This window comes from Medicago truncatula, chromosome 2, assembly GCF_003473485.1.
Source record: "Medicago truncatula cultivar Jemalong A17 chromosome 2, MtrunA17r5.0-ANR, whole genome shotgun sequence".
In the NCBI taxonomy this organism is placed as follows: Eukaryota; Viridiplantae; Streptophyta; class Magnoliopsida; order Fabales; family Fabaceae; genus Medicago; species Medicago truncatula.
This window is the reverse complement of record NC_053043.1, coordinates 46053945-46068717: the sequence shown is the minus strand read 5'-3', so window position 1 is coordinate 46068717 and position 14773 is coordinate 46053945. Positions and strand designations below refer to the sequence as shown.

General features: G+C 31.4%; 1 protein-coding gene across 1 annotated transcript; it reads right to left on the bottom strand.

Annotated features, from left to right (window-relative positions):
- Positions 1-8297: 8297 nt before the first annotated feature.
- Positions 8298-13366, bottom strand: LOC112418996 (protein MAIN-LIKE 1-like). The gene is made up of 3 exons (XM_039831124.1): positions 12932-13366; positions 11938-12669; positions 8298-8351 (listed from the first exon to the last, which is right to left on the bottom strand). The coding sequence occupies exons 1-3, from the start codon at positions 13364-13366 to the stop codon at positions 8298-8300; spliced, it is 1221 nt and encodes a 406-aa protein (XP_039687058.1).
- Between the last annotated feature and the right edge of the window lie 1407 nt (positions 13367-14773).

The window sequence follows — 14773 nt, the reverse complement described above, 5'->3', positions numbered from 1 at the left end:
ATTTATTTCAATTGAATAGTTTAAAACTAGGTTAAAGATCATGTATATGATTTGTACTTATACACACATTTTTTGAAATGCTTAAACTAAAAGTTGGGTAAAGGATATTAGTTAAAGAGTTTTGCTAGAAGATACATTTTATGAAGGTGTCTTTTAACAAGTTATCTCATAGACATTTGTTAAAAGATACAAACTAATTTTCACGAAGGTGTCTTTTATCAAATTATAACTAAAAAGTTGATAATCATACTTTGAGGTGTGGATTGCTAAAAGACACCTTCATGGATGTCTTTTAGCAAACCTCTTATTTAAACATTCATTGATTCATAAATATGTAAGATTTTTTTTGTTAAAATTATTTACACCTTAATATTTTTAAGCGAGTGTAAATTAGCAGCTCATATATATATATATATATATATATATACACACACACACACATACATACGTACAATAAGTTATGTAACAATGTCGAAATATGATTATGTCAATGAGCACTTATTTTAGTCTAGTTAAAAGAAAAAAATTGATTTTAATTTTTTAATTCTTCAAAAGTTTCTTTGGTTAAATAACATAATGATTAAAATTCACCTTTTAAAATGAGTAGATGGATCTTGTTCAAAAAAAAAAAATGAGTATATGGATGGGGTGTTCATAGTTTGAACTTTGAACACCAATTCTTACATACCACGATACATTATTATTCCAACCAACTGAACTATGATCACAGTGTCAATTCTTCTAATGTTTTAAAAAAATTATTTTTTAAAGCCAAAAAAATAAAAAATAGATACTATTATCACGGAGACAATTAATATTTTTAAAAGAAAAAAAATTAAATAGACAAGGCACGTTTTAGTTTTGCTATAAAAGTTTTATTATATAACTTTATTTCTCAGTTAATTTTACCGATGTGGGACAACCATTCTCTTCACTCTCTCCCTCAGATTCTCTTCACTCTTTCAAGATATTATCATGTGACTGGTTTATAAAATTTGTTTTTTTGTCGTTCAAATTATTATGTGCACATTCTTGATTTGTTTAGGTTACTAGGGAATCCCAGAAAAAAAGACCAGTATATCTATTTTTCTGAAAACTTTTGTGCCTGTTATTCTTTCTTCTATGATGTTGTAAACACAGGGGAACAACTAAGGCCATACACTTACTTGTTGCCTGTTATTTCTTCAGATATTCTTATCATTCTATTGCTGAAGTATACAATCAATGTGCATTTTGTGCGTGTTTGTCGGTGTAAACATCAATTATCTACAAGGCTCGCTGCATCGTTGGGATTGTACGTCGAAGTCAAGTATCTGATGAGGAAGCTATCCAAAATATAGCCCTTGTACAATATTTTTTATTTAAATTTTTTGTTATGAAAACAAAGACGTTGCTTTGTGGAAGCTAGATTAGACAAAGAAACACTCCATTATTGGTAAAACAAAAGTGTGAATAGATTGGCTGTTCAAAAAGACAAGTCGAAGCACCAAAAAGCATTAGAATTAGATTGACTTTTCCTGTTAATTGTTGGTGGAATCTAGTATAATGACTTCTCAGGTCCATGATTTGCTGTGCTTATGCCTGTATAAAATTTTAATTTCTTGATCATTAATGGTTATCTACTTTCTAAACTACATTTAAGATTAACTTTATTTAACATTGGCAGTTAACAACTTTATACATTATTCATTCAAATGCCTTATTGCATCATGTTTGTTGGATAGTCAAGTAAGTTATTAGTTATGGTAGTGTCTAGTGTTCCAAAGCTTGAACTCTGGATGTCATTCTTAAAACTTCTTCGGTGTCTCTCAGCTCACCAACCGAACCATATTGTTCCTCTAAATTGAATACGATTTCTGTTGGAACAGTAGTTAAATCTAGTGAAAAGTTGGATAGAAAAATACAATATAAGAACTATTGTGTGTGACTTAAAAAATGTCCCACAGACACCAACTAACAAATGTTTATATAAGGGTGGGGTGACCTCCAAGGGTGTGTCCTTGGGGTACCCGCTTTTGCGAACGGGTGAACGCTTAGAAATATATATATATATATATATATATATATATATATATATATATATATATATATCATGCGCAACGACGCTGGCCAGGCTTTAGTCAAAAAGATATATATTTTTTATCACTTGAAAATGATAAATTAATAATTAATTTAATCATTATTGGAAAGCTTCACACGCGTAACAAAGAAATTCATTACGATCCAAAACGTGTATTCGGATACATAAATTATTCAATATAGTTAAAAAGTAGTTTTTTTACTTATAAATATGACCGGAGAAAGTACACACATGTATGTCAACTATCTAATTATGATACATCATAATTACAGAATAATCATTATAATTAGTCATGACAAATATTCTATTCTATCATATTGTAGTTGAAAAAGGATGAACAATAATAAGTTATGTAACAACGACCAAATACGATTATGTCAATAATCAATTATTTTAGTATGGTCAAAATAAAAATAATGATTTTAATTTTTTAATTTTTCAAAAGTTTTCTTTAGTATAATAATTTAGTAACTAAAATTCACCTCTTAAAATAAATATGAGGGTGGGGTGTTGAGAGTTCGAACACCAACCATTGCATATTACAAAACATTATCAAATTGAACTATGATTAAGAAGACAATTCTTCAAAAAAATTTAAAAAATAAATTAAAAACCGCAAAAGAACATATATAATCCTAATCAATTGAACTATGATCACAAAGTCAATTCTTCTAAAGTTTAAAAATGTTTATTTTTTTAAAATCGAAAAAAAAAAGCTTGGAAAAATCACATGAAGATAACAATTAACATGCTTTAACCAAGCTATAATTTAGTTATGGGAAATGTTAACTTCTACCCTTAGGGAAATAGAAATAAACACTAAATATTGTATTGAAAAGATATATTTTTAAGCTTTTAAGGTCATGAATACACAATTTTTAAAGTTAATTTTTTTTTATTTAGTTTCTTATCTTGTACGTGTCCTTAGGGCACAAATTAACAAAACTTTAGTTATAAATGTTTTATTATATAATAACTTCATTTCTATGTTATCTTTATCGATATGGGATGGGACGAACAACCATTCTCTTTACTCTCTCACGCACGTAGAAGAAGAAAGAACATAGAAGAAGATGAAGTCTAAAAAGGAAGACGGATCAACGGTTCAATATGGAGCGGTTAACCTCTCTCTCACGCATTTCCTCTCTCTTAACTCTCCTGTTAAGATTAAAAGTTTAATGGGCATTTATAGCTTCATTTTTATCATTAATTTCAATCCATATTTCCAAACCTTTTTTTTTTTTGCTTTAATGTGAGGAAGCTACTAGGACCTGAGAAGAGTGAAAATTCTGGTTACACTAAATTGTATATGTCGCTTTGGAAAAAAAATTTGTTCCAAATTATATGTCGCTTTACAATACCAATGAAATATTAATATTACTTTTCCTATTATATCCTTAACTATTAATTACTTTATCTTCTTTCAATTATATCATTTATTTTTTCCATATCATTTATTAAGGATAATTTTGTAAAACAACTTATAATTTCTCTTCCCCACACAATATTAATTACATTTTTTAATACGTGTGAAATGACCAAAACGTCATATAATTTGGGACAGAGGGAGTATAATTAAGGGGGATCTTAAACTCGATAACGACAATAGTAATTTATTACTTATCAGCTAGATTAAGACCCACGCCACACGTTGTGCGAACTTATTAATGAATTTGATATTGTAGAGAGATCAGGAAAGATTATTAATTTAGTTAAAAAGAAAGAAAAAATAAGTAGCTATTATATATATATATATATATATATATTTTTTTTGAAAACTCGGTATCCAATCCAAGAATCGACTAATCCGAGGGAACCAATCCCATCGCCCACTTGCGGTAGCTTTTATATTATTAACAATAATAACAATGGTATAATTTTTTTAAGGTTTAAATGCATATTTGGTTGTGCCACGTGAGCAGATTTGTTTCTCTCTCCCAACTCTGCATTTCATTTGGCGCTCATGCCTAGCAGAGTCAGTCATCGCCATGATGTTACCCCTAATGTGATCGACATGTTTGTACATATTTGAAACACAGACAAAATTAACAATTTTGAATCTCTAAACACATTTAAGATTCTAACATCTAAACAATACCAATTTAAGAGAAAAAAAACGTAATTCAAATGTCAAGAATTTGAGTAAATGTGTGTCGACCTCTTGCATAGTAGTTGGAAATCTTTAAAATGCAATGGATTCGAGCAATCGTAGATGAAAAATGACAATATTGTGGCTTTTAGATTTTGGAGGGTTTTGGGAATTTTTTTAGTTTGAAAATGGAAATGTAAAAGTGATGAGGAAGAATATGAAACAATTGCTACATTGGCATGATTCAAATTCTAAAATCCATAGCGTGTTTGTTGGATTTAGATTTTATAATTCGAACTTGATAATTTTGTTAAAAAACGAGGTGAATTAACAGAGGAAGAGTTCAAAAGGCATGATGCATTTGAATTCTAGAATTCAAAATCTCAAAAACACGCTACAAATTCTAGAGTTTGAATAAATATAAAATTGAAAAAACATAGGGCACGTGCGAGGCTTGGATGGGGGAAGAATTTCACAAAAATACCCTAATTAAGTACCACGAACAAAAAATTACGTCAAGCTTCTTAGGTTAAAGACACTTAAATGTAGTAGTGATTTACAATATTAAAAAGTAACGCTTTTTAAAAATGATAAATGCACAATTTTTAAGACGTAAATTATATAAATTGAATCCTTTAACAAGTGGCTTAAGTTAGCAATTTTATTTTATTTTTACAATTGTTTTGGTTAAAAAACAAAGGAAAACCAAATTTGATGTGATAAAGGAAAAGACGTGAATGAACCTAGCAGTAGCAGCATGGTGAAAATGAGAAATTCAGTGAACAATGAATCATATAGATGCAAGATGTCATGAAGGGTGCAGCTTTTTGTTGACATTGATGTAGCAGCAAAAGACGTTAAAATATGACCTCATCAAATTTGACACTTTCAAGTACTACTGGAAACTGGAATTAATCCACACCACATGCAGGGCAGGCAGCAGCAGCAGCAGCAACAAGCATATTTTAACATTAGTGGAATGAATTCAGACCACATATTTAAGAAAAAGAAACGTGCAGATAATAATGATGCGTCCATTGTCACTATGTACTACCAATTAATTCCTCCATCTATAATTATAAAATCCAATTAGAAAACTTGTTTGTATGTATAGTATTTTTTCATACTCTTACTAATACAGAGAGATCGGTTTATATTTATAAAATTTGGATTTTATGGAAAAAAATAAATTATCTTGTTAACGATTGTCTTCGGAACACTCTTTTAAGCATTCAAAAAAAAAAAAAAACCATTTCATCAAAAAAGTTAAACGTTTCAATTTCCAATGCGTTGATTACAAAAATTTGCAAAAAAAAAGTTACCTTTTAAAGATCTTAAAGAGTGCTCCGAGACACTCGTTAACATTTCCCAAAAACAAATTATGAAAATTGGATAATTTATGTATGTAACATCAAAGTCTATTTTTTTTTATCATGTGTTATCTCTGATAATGTTTGAGGTGTGCCGTGACTTTGACGAGCATTTAAAGTTTATTCAGAGTTCAATTCGTCTAAATTTCTGTCCATAAAGAAAAAGATAACAATTGATTGAGATTATATTATATAAGTGGTCAATTCTATGGTTCAAAAGTGAAACAAGTCCTGCATTACTAAATCTCACCATTAAATTAAAGATATACAATATGACTTATTGATCAAATGATAAAAAAAACACTTGTATACGACGAAAAGACCATTTTATTTGTACATTAGACAAAACCTATACAAGCACTATATGGTTCCTAAAAAAAGCACTTAAAGGTGTCTAAATAAAGGAATGACTTATGCATTTGCATATTAATATTATCAATTTATATTGAAATATGAAAATTTAACTTTAATATGATATCTTTGATTGTTCAAAAAAATACGATATCTTTGGATCATGACCGCAAAATGTGAACTTGACATAGCCTAAGATTGTTTGTAGTATATAATTTTGTAGAGTTTGAATAGTGCGAGACAAAATTTAGAATTTTTTTAGACTTAAAATATATTTAACTCTATTTAAAATATATAAATTTTTGCAAAATTATCTGAACTTTTTATTTTAAAGAAATGCTAACAAGTGTTCTTAAACTTACTTATTAAGAAGTTTAATTAAAATAAAAACTTTATCTTTAAAATTGTGCATTCAACATATTAAAATAATAAAAAGTAACTATTTATAGCTAAATTTCATCAATTATTTTGAATCCTAGGAGCACTTGTTATTCCTTGGCTCCTTGCCAAATTTATACAAACAGGCTCCATCACCATCCACATTTGTGGTTAGAGCATTTAGTAAGAGAATCGTAGTACACATCAAATATGGACAATATAAACAAATGAAAAATCTACAAAACTAGTGGGTCTATATATTGGTTGGCCTCTTTGTCAACAATTCAAGATTATTGGTTGGCCTCTTTGTCTGCAATTCAAGAAATAGTGGCAATGAATATCGAAAGAGTAATAGCATGTGTAAAAGGTTTGCTACGCAGGAGAGATGATGCCGTCGATCAGCATCCTTTGGAGTAGGTATGAGAGCATCGTATCTTCTACGTAGCAAATCTTGCATATGCAAAATGAAACACTAATATTGTTTTCCTTCAAATGGCTTTGAGAAGAAATATGAACAAAAAACTAAGGTAAATGCTCTAGAATGATGGTAATTTAAGTTTTTCATGGTTGTATTTTGAATGATTAGGCTAATAACAAATTTCTGCAGTTTGTTTGGTGGTTGATACTAAACAAGATACTCTCTTAAGTTCAAGGGTTTTTTGCAAAGATTCATAGCTTGTGAATCAGTAAGTTTGCATCCTCAATCACTAATCCTCCAATTTGTTTGGAAATAGTAGGAAAGAGGGAAACTCAAAGTTCTACAAAAGTGAAAAATAGGTTTGAGAATCTTTTTTTTTTTGGTAATGAGTTTGAGAAAATGTTAAGTTAAACGCATTTCTGGTTTTGTTCTCGATAATTAGTGCATTTTTTGCGTGCAATTATCGAGATCTTGTAAGTTCCATAATATATAAACCAAAGACAATATCGAAATCTTGGAAATTCACTGAAGGTAAGTGTCCTCTTGTTTCATATTCAACTTGGTCTTGAATAGTTGTTATAACTTATATATGCTTCATATGTGTTATATTTTGAATCTACTTAAAAAATTATCGTATTCAATTATTGTATATATAACTTATACGAAGCCTATGATTTTCCCTTTGTATAACTTGAATTTAGAGGGTGCCATTAAGATTTACTAGCGTTGGAAAGTCACTGTGTCACCATGTTTGCGTATACTTGAGGGCAAGTGCAATTCGTTGGCAGTATTAAAATTTAGGACAAATTTTTCAGATATTTGTGCTCAAATAATTAAAAGTTTTTTTTTTAAGGAACAAATAATTAAAAGTTGAAGTTAATAATTACTAAGTTACTCGAATCCCTATGTTATTAGTCAATAGAAGTTATAATATAATTGAGAGTATAGAGTCAAAATTGTTTACCAATATATTCCTATTTAAAAATGTTTTTGAAGATGTTTGGTCTATTATTTATAAATAATTAGCAATATCAAAAGTTTAGTTGCTCAATATTTGTTCGTAAAAAAAGTTGCTCAATCGATCATGTCCCTTAAAAAAATTGTACAACCGTGTTCTTGTATAATGTTAAAGTTAATAGGACAAGTTCATATGTTTGAATATGCATACATCAAACATTAACCCTTTTTGTACTTGGTGATCTACCTGTAATCAAAATCATTAACATGGTTGACATTGTTTTGTTTCAAACCAAACACCTAATATATGGTTGTAATCAATCATTAACCTATATTATGAATGACTTATTGCTCATGTCGTTTGTATCCATTGACACACTCATTCAACCCCTTTCAATCTAGCAATATGGAGTATTATTTCACTTTTCAGTTCTTTAATTTAATGACAATTGACAAAAGAAAAGTATAGAGTCACTCAATTCATTCAATTATTATGAAGTTCTGAGTAAGTATATGCACTGCTTGAATTCAATTATTATGTTTACAAACTAATTCTTCTTAAGGGTATGGACACCGACAACAGTGGAACCATTACAATTGAAGAGCTCAAGCAAGGGCTTGCAAAACAAGGAACTAGATTGAGTGAACAAGAAATTAAGCAATTAATGGAAGCTGTAAGTTATCTGCTTGAACAGTTATAGCTTGTTGCTGCAAGAAATTCAGGTGATGCTAGTGTAAGAAGTAAAAAGGTTGTTGGATACCCAGAATGCTAGTTACTTGGCTGAAGATAATGTTGGATATGACAATTCTTCAAGAATCAAACCCAAGTAAAGTCATGAATGGTTTATGGATACCGGTGAACAAGAAATAATCACCAACAAGAAACAAGTCGAAGCTGATAAAAAATATGTTAATTAGATGTGAAAATATGAACATGGGATGGAAAGATTTTGGTAAAAAAAAAATTAAAAGAAAAAAATAAAGAATAAATAAACATTACAAAGGTTAAACAAATATTATATTAAACATTTAGAACTTAATAACCGGACCCCAAAAGTAAATACAAAACATTCAAGAGCTTTCTTTTATTTATTCTTCTACGAAACCCCAAAATAAATACAAAATATTCAAGAGCTTTCTTTTATTTATTCTTCTACGAAACGATGGAAATCAAAGCTTTTCTTTTCTTGTTTGAGTTTCAAACTTCAAAATGGGATGATTGATGGTATTTTCTTCTGATGGATTTTTGCAATGGGTATCTAAATTGAGATTTCTAATTATTAAACTTAGATATTCACAAATTTATAATTATATTTTTGCACCCTGTTCAAAAAAAAAAATATTTTTGCACATGCTACGAAACCACTTTCATATATGTAGGTCATAACAACGTGAATTATATCAGCAACCAGAACTAGTATTCAACCCATGAAGTTCAAGTACGAAGGAGGATTTTTTATTTTTATTTCTTTTTACAATGATTCGGGAACTAGTCATTGCCCTGTTGCCATACCTCTCCATTAAGGGATGATATCTAACAAATTAGTCAGCAATGTATAATTAATTTGTCCAAATCCAATTCAAATATGTGTTGTCACAGGAAAAACTCAATGACATCTTTTATCATATTTAGAGGTGAGACAAATCAGATGACACTAAGTTATAATGATTATGAGCCTGTTTATTTGAGATTTAAGAAAAATAGATTTTTCTTTCTATTTTTAAAAATGATTTTTTTGGAAATTTACTCAAAAATAGTAGAACTTATTTCAAATTCATTTGGTATAAGTTAAAAAAGAGATTTTGACATTCACCAACTTAAATATTCATTGTTCGAGATTTTACATATTAAAAATCATATATTTTTTCAAAATGAGATCTTTCAAAAATGATTTTTATGAAAAACTATTTGAAATAGCTTTTTTTAGAGATTTTTTTCAAAATTTTAATATAAAAAAAATTATAACAAAATGATGAAATACTTAGAATGACATTTTAAGATAAATTATTCAAATAAATTTTTTATTTGAAGCTTTCCTTAAAAATTTCTTCATTAAAAAAATATAACAAAAACATATTACACTATAAAAATCTATTTTAAAAAAAGTTACAACAAACGGGCCAAAACCAACTTCGAGAAGAGCTACAAACTATTTATTTAGCACATGCCTTATAGCACTTTCTTTATTAGTAGATTAACATCAAGACAAAAATTAACATGTCGGATCCGTTCTTACTCTTAAGACGAAAGTAATAGAAGTTCAAAATTTTCATCCAATTATTTAGACAAAAAATAAATTATTTGATTGGTAGAGAATGATAAAATGGTTAGAAAAATAACTTAGGGTAAAATTGAAAGAAAAATGTTACACATATTTTTATTTATTTAGAAATTGATTATTTAATTAAGTAAATAAAAATAAAATCGTTTATACAAAGGTAAACTTTGAAAGGAAAAAGTCAAAAAAGTTTGTGTTCCCTTCAATTAAGAGCGGAAGCAAAGATATATTTTTAATAAATGACAGTAAGAATAGTAGGATTTAATTTTTGAGGATTAACAACCGACAATAAACAAAGGCATAATTTAATAAACCAACATAATGAGTTAAAAGTAAAGTTATCTTAGAGAAAATAGACCACAAAAAATTGTGATCCCCTTGATTATCGGTATAGTATATAGATAAAATTCATGTAGATTTTATTACTTTGAAAATGAGAGTTACATGATTTAATAGATTTCACATTAATTTCACCTAATAATATAATGAACAAAACTTGTGCCTACTTCCTTAAAAAAAAAAACTTGTGCCTACTTTCTTGAGTGTTTTTTTCTCAAGGCTCTTAACCTAAAATACATTTTTCGTGGTTATAAAAAGTGAGAATTGCTGTTCCCACATTTGGTTTGGCTGTGTCACACGAGTAAATTACTCAAATGCTCCTCGGCAGTTAACTGCAGAAGAAAAACTGCCGATTAAAACCTCGGTAGTTAATTGTCGAGGAAATCTGATTGCAAGCAGTGAGCTCTGCATCATTCTAAAACATTTCCAAGCCTTTTTTCGACCAGTTTTTATCTGTAATTAAACCAGAGCATTTCGAAAGGCAAAACAATTCATACAACATTGAAACTCGGACATAAACAAGATAAATACAATATCTTTTACAATTGTCCATAATTAAATCAAACCGACATTTGGTTCAAATTACACAAACGTTTAAAATTCATCATAACGGTTCAAATAACAAAAAAATATTGACGCAAATGCACAACTTAATTAAACAAACATTTTTGTACATTAAACAAAGTAAAAAAATCCCATGAAATTAAAAATAATGTCATCAGGAGTACAAATATACAAATCAATAACATCAAAATACCAAAACTACAAAACAAGTCCTAAAAATGAAAATACTACTACTGGTCCTGATCCTGCTGGTGCCTCCTCCTCGGCCTCTGGGTTCGCCTCCTGGTCAAAATCGGCGCGATCTGCTCCCTCATATGGCTCATGGCCTGAAATCACTGCTGAGGGGTCATGCTCATGACCTCCTCCTAGCCTAACTGCGCATCAGCGTAGGCAACAACGCCACTAACCATGTCATAGGTGTCAGACGAGCTTCTCGCCTCATCCCACTGCTCTGCAATGATCTGCTCTTCATTTGCAGGCCTCGGAAGATCTCCTGGAAGAGGTGGCAAGATCTGAGGGTGAGACACCCTAGTGTACCATAGGACATAGCCATCCGCCATCCGCCATGTCTGCTCTCCTGCCTGCTCACCCCAATCGTCCGCCTTAAGCGTGTGAGTGCGGAAGTCGACGAACGCCTGTACAATGTAAGGCGGTGGGAGGTCTGCAACATCAGTCGGATGTCTGCGGATGGTCTGGACGTATCCGTACTGCCTCAAAACCCTCTCGGGCAAGTGACGGTACACCCTACAGACACCGCACATAATCCAGCCAGAATACCAGAAAACCTCCTCAAAGTCCTGGATCTCCCTGTGCTCCTCGTAAGGCCTCCAGCATACGTCATCAAATTGTATACGATCAAGCAGTGACCGATATGTGACCCCTTCCCCGTGACCCTTCTGGAGCTTCCACCTCGCTGCAACCGGATAGTTTTCCATGTAGTCAGTGTTGGGATCAACACTGTAAAACCAGGAAAATGCGCCAAAAACCATGTCTGCACAAACCAAACAAATAACATTTATAAATTATTACGCACGGAAAATATAACAAAAAAAAAAAAAAAAAGTTAACAAAGAAATAAAGTTAACAAAAAAATAAAATATAAGTTTTCTTACAGTGAGCAGTGTCACGCTCCCCCCAAGAGCTCTATCTCCAGGCCTACACGCATCAGCTAACTCGTCGTATAGGTAAGCGAGTGTCATCCCTCCCGAGGAATAATTACGCATCCCTGCGTAGCCGTCCTCCATGGTCGTCAGATATACCAACTCGATGCGCTTGTTGCTTCTATCGCCAAACAACAAGCATCCGACCAAGTAGAGAAGGTAACACCGGACGCAGTAAGTCCTAACCCTCGCCAGCTCCTCAAGCTCCTCTGGATCCTCCGTACCAGCCAATAAGTTGGCCCTACCAAGGTACGTGGTATAAAAGTCCCTCAACCTCAGGTAGCTAATGTACCCACCGTACTCCTGCCCGCAAATCTTTTCCGCCTCCTGCTGCGACACACCCAGATGCCTCATAAGTAGTTCCGCTCCCTCATGTTTCGACATCTTCTTCCCATGACTCAACATCCGCCCCTCAATCGAAAGATGCGTGAGACATGCGACATCATCCAATGTCACAGTCATCTCCTCCATGGGCATGTGAAAGGTGCTGGTCTCAGGATGCCACCTCTCGCATAAAGTCATCAGCAGGGCATGAGGCACGGTGGAGTACCCCAAGTAAACCAAGTCATGTAACCCGCTCTGCCTAAGCGGATCCAAAAACCAATTCTCATTCCCATTTGGGCGTTCGAGAGTGAGGATCTTAGCCCCATGATTAATCGGTTTAACCACACGGTGCTTACGAACCTGAAATAATAGAAAAATAAATATAGTTTAAACAAACACACATATAAAGAAAACAATTAAACATAAAAAATAGAATTAAAAAAAAACACATATAAAAGTGGATATAATAATTAAACAAACACACATTTAAAGAAAATAATTAAACATAAAGAAAAAGAATTAAAAAAAAAACATATAAAAGTGGATATAATAATTAAACAAACACACATTTAAAGAAAATAATTAAACATAAAGAAAAAACATTTAAAAAAATTACACTTACATTATCTGAATTATACCAAAGTGGCAACGCCACATGACTGACATAAGAGTGGAGTAAAGATAAGTCTGCCGGTCCACCAGGAAAGAGAGGGTCCACAGGTAACACCTCCGGTGCAGCAGCTGCTGCAATGTCATCATCGTCTCCTACATGCTGCTGCTGTGGTATATGATCATGGTCATATCCACCATCAGTCACATCGTGGTGTACCTGATCCTGATAATTCAGGTACTCCACCTGCTGGCTCGGATCAACCACCTGCGACTCTTTAGGCTGTGTAGCCTGAGAAGCCTCCTGTTCACTCCCTGAACCATCTCCCCTCCGACCTTTACCCCTCTTTGGGATGTGGCCGCTCTGCCTTTCCCTCCGGTGGCTTTGAGTCATCGCACGCCTACCACCAATCATCTTAGATGGATCAATGGGATCCTGATCGGCCATATCTACACAAAAAATAAAAAAATTAACATCATTTCCATAACCTAATCAAACACATTAAACCTAAACTAAACATAAACATAATCAAACTCATTAAAAGTACAACAATGACCATCATTTCCATAACCTAAAATCATTCAATATAATCATCATTACAATAAAATTTATATCCATCATTTCCATAATAACCTAAACATCATTCAATAATTAACATACACTTAATCATTTCTATACAACTAAATCATTTGTGTCCATCATAATTCTCGTAACCTAAACTAACTAAAAAATCAATATACACTTAACCAAACTATAATTAACATCATTTATATCATTTCCATAACCTAAACTAACTAAATAATCAATAAAATTGTCATTGAGGCATTTTATCAAACACTTTGTGTGCAAAGTATAAAACATATTCAAATTGTGTTCTTTTGCCACCATTCAAAGCCACATTATGATTTAAACAACATAGGCAACAACTACATTCATTTATCAATTCCTAAACTACACATGCAATCATCGAATTGTCAATTTTAAAATCAACCCTAACCACATACAAACTACTCTAATTTTTTTAAAAAAAATCAACCTAAACATATTAACATTATGATTAAAATGATTGACACAACTTACTTGTGATAATGTGCCGTTGATTTGCTTGCAATTCGTGAAAGAAGATTTGGTGAAGATTGGAGAAAATTTATGAATTTTGTGAAGTTTTGGAAAATGGGAAAGTCTGGTTCTGCGTTCTAGTTTAGTTCAGATTTCCTCTGCAGTTAACTACCGAAGTTTTCCTCGGCAGTTAACTGCCGCCGGTTTACTAAAACTTCGACAGTTTACTACCGAAGGGTATTTTCGTAAAGTACTCGTGTGGCACAGCAAAACCAAATGTGGGAACAACAATTCTCATAAAAAGCTTTGAAAAAAAATATGAATGTAAAGGAATCACGGGTAGTTAAGAACACCATGAAAAACAATAAGAAAATGCATGTAAATGTTATCATAGTATAATGTAATTGAATTAGTGTTTGATTTTTTCCCTTTTAAACCTTTGGTAGTTTTAACACCATTTCCTCAAAAAAAAAAATAGTGCGGATATTTTAGACATCTAAAGTATACTTATATTTTTTATCTGGTATATATATATATGAGTTTGCTCCACTAGTGTAAACCAACTTAAAGGAATGGATAGTTTAGTAAAATGTGATTTGATTGATTGGATAATATTTATATTCTTCGCATTAAACAACATGAATTTGTAAAAGGGTTAAATATGTTTTTGGTCCCTACATTTTGAGTGACTTTGAACAATAGTCCTTACATTTCAATAAATGTTTTTAAAATCCGTACATTTTTCCACCGTTAACAAAATTGATCTTTGCAGTCTATTTTCGCTGATTGGACAAA

What these genes read in the sequence shown, in the direction of transcription:
- LOC112418996 (XM_039831124.1), bottom strand. Translation starts at nt 13,366, where the DNA reads ATGGCCGATCAGGATCCCATTGATCCATCTAAGATGATTGGTGGTAGG. An exon ending in TTTGGTATAATTCAGATAAT is followed by an intron (nt 12,670 to 12,931) that starts GTAAGTGTAATT and finishes CTATTATTTCAG; the next exon opens with GTTCGTAAGCACCGTGTGGT. An exon ending in GGAGCGTGACACTGCTCACT is followed by an intron (nt 8,352 to 11,937) that starts GTAAGAAAACTT and finishes AATTTCTTGCAG; the next exon opens with CAACAAGCTATAACTGTTCA.